Consider the following 9,077-nt stretch of genomic DNA (forward strand, 5'->3'; position numbering starts at 1 on the left):
GACAGATTTCAAAAAATGAAATGAAAGAAAAATCATAAGAGCACAGGTAAGAGGGACATGTATTTTACTATTAGATCCTTAATCCTCAGAATTTGTAGATTGTAATGAATGCCACTATTGAGATGACAAAATAATCACATTCTAGGCACATTATAATGCTTCCTTATGATAGTCCGACCATGGTAAAGAGACAGATCAAATTCAATCTATTCATTTGCAACCTCAATCGGAGATGACAAAAGACTTCAAAGGTTCTCTCTGTTTTAAAATTTTCCATTTTTCATTCAGAGATAACATTCAATCAATGAAAGCTCCATTCAGTCACAGCCCTGAACCAATGAAGAGGAAATTATATATATATATATATATATATATATATATATATATATATATATATATATATATTCAATCCTGCTACGTTACCAACAACATTTCTGCCAACTTCTGCCAACTCTTATTTATAACTGTGTTTAATGGAAGTGTCTTTGTGGATGTGTCTAATAAAAGTGTCTTTTTTATGGCTGTGTTTAATAGAAGTGTCTTTATAGATATATTTTCTGGATGTGTCTCTTTATATATGTGTTTAAAATATAATAATTAATTATTGTTGGCAATAAGTTGGCAGATAATATGTTGATACCCTATACTTTTCCATATATATATACACACACTTGTTTATCTTTTGGCATAAGATGACCAAAATCAAAGGAAGATATCATTTTGGATCAAGAATGGAAAAAAGATGTCACTAAAGTAGAGATAACACTCACATCTGACATTATGTCCAACCCAGGAATTCTAAGTAAGAAGATACACAAATGAATAAATTCTCATAAATCAGAATCTATAAATTCAGTCATGCCAAACCCAATTCCAAGCTTATCCATCTACTTAACAAAGAATATACAAATTCATAATGCGTCATGCACAACAAAATATATCTACTTCAACAATTTGCACCGCCACAGATTCATTATTTTCAGTTTTCAAGCTGCTCACAACTACATTATACATAAACATAAAGGCACTGTAAATATACCTGTGTAAACTCATGAAGAATATCTCTGTGCCTAGCCAACTTTTGAGTTACAGAAGTAGCTGGCCCAGCAGATGCAGCACATCTGCTCATTGAATCATTTATGTCCAACAGTTTCTCAAGCAAGGATTGGATTTCCATTTCCATGGACTTCCAGGACCTACTGGACCCAAGAGATGGTGAGCTTCCATCCACATAACCTAATAAGAAAATGTATATCACGATAAATGTAAGGAACCGACAGATTATTAATTTGGAAATGCAACTAATTTCTCCCATAGTCCCATCCATCCAGCTTCAAAACTAGCTTTGTATCTGTCACTTATCACAACTCTCTTGAAAATTTAAGCTGTCAGACGAAGACACATTAATTGTTTCACATGTCTAATCTAATTTGTCCATTCATGCAAGAGTCCTCTGGGTTTGAAACATATGTATCTAGAATTCCACAAAACCTTGTTCTGAGATTATTTACTTAGACAAAATAGGGGCAGAAAGATCTAAACTTGCAGAGACTCGGACAGATTCTCTGTCAAAAAACAAATATCCTAAAAATCTAAACCATCAAGCATTTGTACATTATAAAAGGTTTTCTACCAATAACATTATCTGATAAACAACTTGTGGTGATAAATGAATGTGGCAAAAAGCTTAGAAGTAGACATCATAATAAACTGGGGGAGATCCTTTGATATGCAAATTGCATATGTGGTCATGTAAGACCTTCACCTCGCCGTTGATTTATGTTATTTATTAGTTTCTGGAACTTTGAGCATGACATGCTCAATGGTGAGCATATGAGGATCAAAGGATATAAATATGGTTAGATCATCCGAAATTCCCTCATAGAGTATCTCTGCCCATCATTACCATACTAAAAGAAAACAAAAATATGTAATCGCCCACCATTATCATCCTAGCACAGTTGACTCCATGGACCATACAACATCAGCATTTCCACTCAATAAATCATGTTTACATTCAAACCATTGAAATCCAATCTCTTCTAATAGTTATACTTATGATTGTTCTAGATCTACTTCTACCTCTAAACATCTGAACTACCCTCCATATCTGATCTACTCTCTTCACTGAAACTTTTACAGGCCTTTCCTGCGTATGTCCAAACCATTAACACAAGATTCTGCAATCTTTTCTGGAATAGGTACTATCCGGACTTATCCCCCTAATGCATTTTGCTTCTAGCCACATTTTATCTAGTGCATTCACTCATCCAACTTAACATCCTCCTTCTCTAAACACTCTAACCTATTTTCATGTTGCCCTTTTCACATCTAACATTCAATTCTATATAACATGCTAATCGTATTGTCGTGGTGTAAAACCTATTAATATCAAAGCTACTTGAAATTAACAACCAAACATAGTAAGAAGAGAATTTCTTACATCCAAAATCATCACATCCCCTACATTATATTCACAATCCCCAATTCCACATAGTCCATGTTGATGCTAACATTTCTAACACAAAACCTAATTTGCTAGGAGCTAGTACGGCACCATACCTGATTTAAATCTAGCACTTCTAAAATAATCACTAAAAAGAAAAAAACAGAGAAACCGAATTTAATTATGATTATCGCGCGTTTAATTTAACAAAAAATTCCAAGAAGAGAACCTGGTGATTGTCCTTGGGTGAACCTTGTGCCGAGTTTGGCGTAGGAAGAGAGCTTGACGTCGAGATCGCCTTCGATCTTGCGAGCTTCCTTTCGAAGCTCCTCCCAACCCGATTCCTGCAGCTCAAGATTCTGATCCCTCATTCGGATCGATTTCTTTACAGCTACGGCGGTTACTCACCGTTGCAGCGTGGCGGAATGGTGGTGGAGAAGAATCGTGTGGTGCGGGTGCACCGTAATAGGTGGAATATAATGCAACCGCGTTCAAGTCTTAGTCTGAGTCCGATCTGATTCAGCTTCTGTTTTTCAAGTCTCACCTCACTGCATCGTTATTCGTTAATACAAGAACTTGATGTCAATGTGCGGGTCCAGATTCATTAGCATTGCTTATTACTCCATAATTATGAATGAGATTAATCATGTTTTGTTTCTTTGGAGGTCTTAGTTTCCTTTTTTCGGTTTGGAAATGTTACTTATTTATAAACAAAAATATTGTACACACGAAAAATTAGTCTCCAAAGATGCTTTTGGACACAAAAACACAAAATCGTATTTGTCAGAGAAGATACGAACAGAAATAATGTGTCTAACGACACTGAATTATTGTATTTTATGTAGCAGAAAGGACACGAAGATACTAATAAAGAACACAACTTATTTTTTCAGTTTTTCTTTCATTATTCTTGTTAATTTTTTATAATTATATTTTTTATTATTATATTTTTCGTCTCAAATTTTTTAATAAAAAAAATGAGAATAAATTTTAAATTTTTTTTTACTGAGAAAAACAAAAGTATATATTATTTGAATTTTGAAACGATTCTAAAATGATTAAAGTGAAAAATTCGTGTTTATATACTTTTTTCCTCAAGTAATTAAACACAATAAACCGGTCAACTAAAGCAGATATCTTGTTTTACTTTTGTGTTTACTTTCTTTTAACAATTAGCAAGGGACAAATGGACAACATAATTCTTAATTCTAAACAAAATACATTCTTCTATGACCCCAACTTGTAGCATAACTTTTGTAAAGTCCAAATAATAATTGAGGCAAAAATTTTGTCTCTTACAACTTCAACGTAACCAAAAACCATCTTTTTGTTTTTGGGGTTGCAAAAGTTAAACCAGACATAATCAATCAACTTGTAGTATTGACCAAACAAAAGCCTAAAGCCATGGTTGGATACTCCTTAAATTCAACAAAGGGACTTGAAACCTGTACAGTTTCTTTAGGATATATAATTAAAGCAAGAATGACTTCTGTGGAAATTTACTATTTAAATTGGGTGGATCTCCAGTATTTCAGGATGACAACGAGACAATGCATAGTTTGCTTATCCTAATCACTCTTGGCAATCATTATAACGAGCGAGATTAAAGGGTCCGAGCAAAACTTAGCATTATAACATTGAGTCCCTTTTCCACTATGAGAAATTTCCGTGGATCTGATCCATGCCATTTTCTGATGAGCAGGATCCTCTTAAAGAGGCAAGCTCAGAGTATACTTTTATGGCACTGGATTGAGGAAGAAGGAAATAACACTAGCTAAGTTTTCAGAGAGAGAAAGAGAATTCAGAACATTTTGAGAGATAGGAAAAGTGGATATATTACAATGTTCCTTGAAATCTGATTACAACTGAGGTGAGCACCTCCTTATATAGAGGCCTCTAGATAGAAGTGAAATCTAAACAAACCTATCATACAATGCCAACTGGAGGATAAGGATAAGCCTTATCTTTTTTGGCGTTTTCTAAGCATGTGACTGAGGTCACTTTATTCTAGCACACTCATAATTATACATAGTGGGAACAACAGTGTTCTAATAAAGAGACGGTTTGAAATAGTCTTCTGGTAGGGTCTCATCACCGTCTGAGAAGGATGAGTCAGAAGCTAGATTGACAGCTCTGAAATCTGTATCCGGGTCTTGAAGGTAGAGAAACGGGTCTTCAGTGTTCTCTTCATTTGGATCTTGGGCATCTTGCAGATATGGGTCATATGGGTCTGAGTTTGAGCCTTCAGCATCATCGGGTATTCCTGCATCAATTCTATTTGGGCTTGGTGGTAAAGCATACACTCTTCCACCTGGATCTTCAGAATTTAGATCTTCTTTAGAATTTCTGCTTGGAACCTGTGTGGACGTACTGGGCTGGTCTCTTGGAGTATAAAAGGAGTATTGTCCAAATTGATTGATTATTCCTGAAGTTATAAATCTGGACTGAAACTCTTGGAGAGTTATCAGTGGAACATCTGATTGAAATGGGAGTCCTTCAACTACATCTTTTTCTCCATATAGTCCAGGCTGCCAAAGTTGACAAAGGTACTTAGCCAAGGCATTGAGGACTGCCTTTTCATCTGTGGGCCATATGGTAGAATATCCAACAATATCAACCTTGTTCATAGTATGTGCATTTATGGTATGTGCTCTACATCCAGTAAAATAATCTCTCTGTAAGGTGACAAAACAACAGAATTTCTGTTTTGCCTTAGAGGGTTTATCCCATAATTGGTGCTGCTCAAGCATATTATATAACATTCATCTCCATGCTCCAAGTGGTGCATACATAGAGAACAGTCGGACTAGATGAGAATGGGCTTGAGTACTATTACACAGGATGTGATATACAGGGAAGAGTGGTATTATGATAGCACATGGATATAGAGAAGACAGAGCCCAGATATACCACATCATTTCTTCTGGTATAGGTCCTTGGATTATTGGTATAGTGCAAAAAGGGGTATCCATGTCAAAGTACTTCGGATTTGGATGTATTTGGGTTATGGTAAGGAGTTGGTGTAGCCAGTAAAACAAGGTTTGTCTGGCTAGACAGCCTATTTGAAACTCTGTCTGGGGTCTTGCTTTGAAGGGAAAAGGACCAATTTTCCTCCTGTATGGGTTATTGTGAAGTGGACAATCAGAAAATGGAAGGGTGTATGAAGGGTTGTAGGTGCTCACGGTGCAAATGTAATGGATTGGTTTGGGGAGTGATTCTATTGGTTTGGGAGGTGGTTCTTTGGTTGGCCTGGATAGGAAATCTGCAAGTGTGTTTTGGTGTCCTTTGATGTGTCTTACCTCGAATTTATAGCGAGAGAACCAGTCCTTCCATCTTAGCAATTGAGAGTCTGGCAGGATTTTTTTCTTGATTTCCAGCATTGATGGGAAAGAGGTGTTATCCATTTCCACAGTGAAGTGATAAGCACTAAGATGAAAATTGAATTTTTCTATTCCCTTTTTGACAGCAAGAATCTCTTTGTAAGTGGCATGGTAATGTTTTTCAGATTCTTTGAACTGTCCACTAGCATGCGCACAATAGTGTCTTGTCCCATCAATCTCTTTAAGTAGCACAGCTCCCCAGAATTCATCACTAGCATCTGTCTGTAATATTCTTTTTCCTGTGCTGGGAATCTTTAAAGGTGGGGGGTCTTGTGCTATTCTCTTCAAGGTTTTGACAGCTGTGGTTTGCTCAGGTTCCCATGGTGGGGACTTCTTTTTTAGGAGTTTTGACAGCTGGCTGGTGTGTCTGGTCACATCTGGGATAAAGTCTCTGATGTAGTTTACAATTCCCAGGAATTGTTGGACTTGTTTGACCGTCATGTTTTCATCAGGAAAATGGATTAACTCTTTGGCGAGATGTTCTCCTGGTTGAAAGAATCCGTCTTCGAAGATCATCCCAAGGAATTCAATTTTTTTCTTAGCAATAGAGCTCTTTTTTGAAGATAGCATGATTCCTTGATCTTTGATGATTTGAGTGAATTGGGCCAGGAGTGCCTTGTGGGCTTCACTATCTTTTGAGAACAGTAAGATGTCATCAATGTAGATGAGCGTGGAGTGTAATATGGGTTCAAAGATTTTGGTCATTGCTTTTTGGAAAAGAGATGGGGCTACTTTGAGTCCAAATGGCATTACCGTCCATTGGTATTGGGCTTCAGGTATACAGAATGCTGTTTTGTACCTATCCTCAGGATGGAGCCCAATTTGCCAAAATCCAGCTTTTAAGTTAAACTTGCTGAATATCTTTGCTCCACTTAATCTTTGTGTAATGACTGAGATTCTTGGTAGAGGAAACTTGTCATCTTGTAGGAAGACATTAAGTGGCTTATAATCAATGACAAGCCTCTTTTTTTCTCTATTTTGCTCGGCTCTTTTTTCAACATAGAATGCTTGACATGCCCAGTTAGAGTTGGTTGGTTCAATGAGTCCTTGAACAAGAAGGGCTGCACATTCAGCCCTTGCTAACTTAAGATCTTCAGGGTTCATTCCTGAATGCGTGGCTTTTGTAGGGTTGATGTCCTCATTCTTTTTGAAGGGGAGTCGAACATAAAATTCTGGATTTTTCCATAAAGGAGCGGGATGATTGAATTGATCATGACTGTCACAACAGGCACTAAGGAGTAGCTGTTGGATCTCCTTATATTCTTCTGGAGCTTCTTGGATTTCAAGGATACTTTGTATCCCTGTGAAAGGCAAAAACTACCCTTTGTAACTTAGACCAGTGGGTTTGATGTGTAGCCCATGAGTTCAGAAGAAGGCATCGAATCCGAATAAAACATCTTTGTCTGGGAGATAACTTCCCAGTACTCTGAGCCAAGTGGTCTGTCCTGCAAATATCTCCAATCCAATTGGTTTTTTGGAGATGAGATTAATGGTGAAGACCTCACTGTTAGCTGCTGCAAATTTCTTGGAAAAATGTGCCCACATTTCTTTTGGTAAGACATGTGGTTTTATGACAGTGGCACAAGATCCGGTGTCCATTAATGCAACAGCCTTTATTGGTTTATCATAGACAGACGTCTTGACTTTTAAGTCGAAAAGGGGTCGAGGTGTACCATCAATCTGTTTGACTCCTAAAGATCCAAGATATCCAAGTTCTTCTTCTGGCATACTCGATCCTTTAGGAATTCTTGTGGTGATGGAAGCAATGGACGATATGGTAAAGATAGACCTTTTTGGGGGAAGGTCTTCTTCTGAGCTGTTCTCTTCTGAGTCAGAGTCTTGGAAAACATATTCAGTTTCTTCATCTTTGCTTCTTTGTTCTTCAAGTACAGACTCTAGATCTTCCTCATCACCAATGGAAGCAGCATCCATTAAAGACTGGAGCATTTTTATCTCCTTTTTTGTCTTGTGAGGACATGACTTAGCAAAGTGTCCTTGTTTTCCACAAATGAAGCATTTGTTTGACTTGGTATGGGGTTTTCTCCTTTTGAAGTAACGATACTTTTGCTTACTTCTTCTTCTTCTGAATGCTTTCTGATGAAATGTTTTGGCTGGCAGTTGCCAATGCGTCTTTTTCTTTGGCTTGCATTCATACATACCTGACTCTTTGCACTTAATTTTCATATGGGACTTGCTGCATGCTCCTTTGAGTTTGCCTGAGTTTTTGTTAAGTTGTTTGAACATTTGTTGTTGTTCGCACAACTTGTCCAAGGCGGCTAGGGCCAACTGGTATATTTCTCCAATGGTTGTGGTGGCCACTTCTTTGCGAAGAGTCATCATCATTCGCTGTATTTCTGGCTGAAGCTCATCTGGCAAGGATGCTATAAAGACTTGTTTGAGTGGCGGATTATTATTTCCTCCAAGAGGATAATATTTAGCAGCCATCTTCTTGTAGTGTTTCTCTAAGTCCTTTCTGTTGAGTGAACAGCACTTCATCTCAAAGTATTCTTGAGAATTTCTTTTTTGGATAATTGCAATGTCTCTTAGAAATTCTTGATGTATTATCCCCAGAAACTGTGAAGAGGTACCATTGATGAGCCTCCTAGAAGCTGAAACACTAGAAACAAAAAGGCAAAAAGGAAGTGAAAAATTCAAGGAAAGAAAATATTAGCATTTTCTATGACATTTATTTGTTATAATTCATAAAGTTACGGAAAATAAAGAATCCTCAAACTCAAATACAGAATGATACAAGAACGTATGAGATTGGGACATGATGTGTGAACTTGGCAGCCCCAGATCCGCTTCCCTCGTTCGGATCATTACTAGATTTTAGCCTTTTCTTTTATGGTTTTTCTCGGTCGGTAAATTAAAGACTAATTCGTTGCAAATCAAGTTCTATTTAAAGATTTATTATTGGCCAATGAATTTCTGCATGCACTGGGATTTGAACTCACAACACTTACTTAATCAAACTTGTAAGCTAACTATCAGACCAAACTTAGTTGTTACTAGATTTTAGTTATTACAGTTGAGATTCGGTTATTGCAATTATAAATTCTACAAGTTTTCAGCTATTAGTTTGGAGAGTGGATTTTTCAATCATCTAGCAAAGTATGATTTTTTATCATTTAATATCTTTGTTCACATAATTTTTTTTTTAATCCCACTTAAAAGATGTAAGCCGAAGAAAATTAAAAATATCCGTTTCTATTTGACTTGTTGGGTTAGTTTTTTTTTTTTGTCAGGAT

General features: G+C 36.7%; 1 protein-coding gene across 1 annotated transcript in view; it reads right to left on the minus strand.

Moving 5' to 3' along the window:
- Window positions 1-3,120, minus strand: part of LOC107625912 (Golgi SNAP receptor complex member 1-2) — a 6,000-nt gene extending 2,880 nt beyond the window's left edge. Inside the window, exons 1-2 of the mRNA XM_016328644.2 lie at window positions 2,676-3,120; window positions 1,040-1,236 (exon numbers count right to left, since the gene is read on the minus strand). Coding sequence (XP_016184130.1) covers window positions 1,040-1,236; window positions 2,676-2,817 — 339 coding nt within the window. The 5' untranslated portion in view covers window positions 2,818-3,120. The remainder of the gene's footprint in view (window positions 1-1,039; window positions 1,237-2,675) is intronic.

Source organism: Arachis ipaensis, chromosome B02, assembly GCF_000816755.2.
Source record: "Arachis ipaensis cultivar K30076 chromosome B02, Araip1.1, whole genome shotgun sequence".
Classification (NCBI taxonomy): Eukaryota; Viridiplantae; Streptophyta; class Magnoliopsida; order Fabales; family Fabaceae; genus Arachis; species Arachis ipaensis.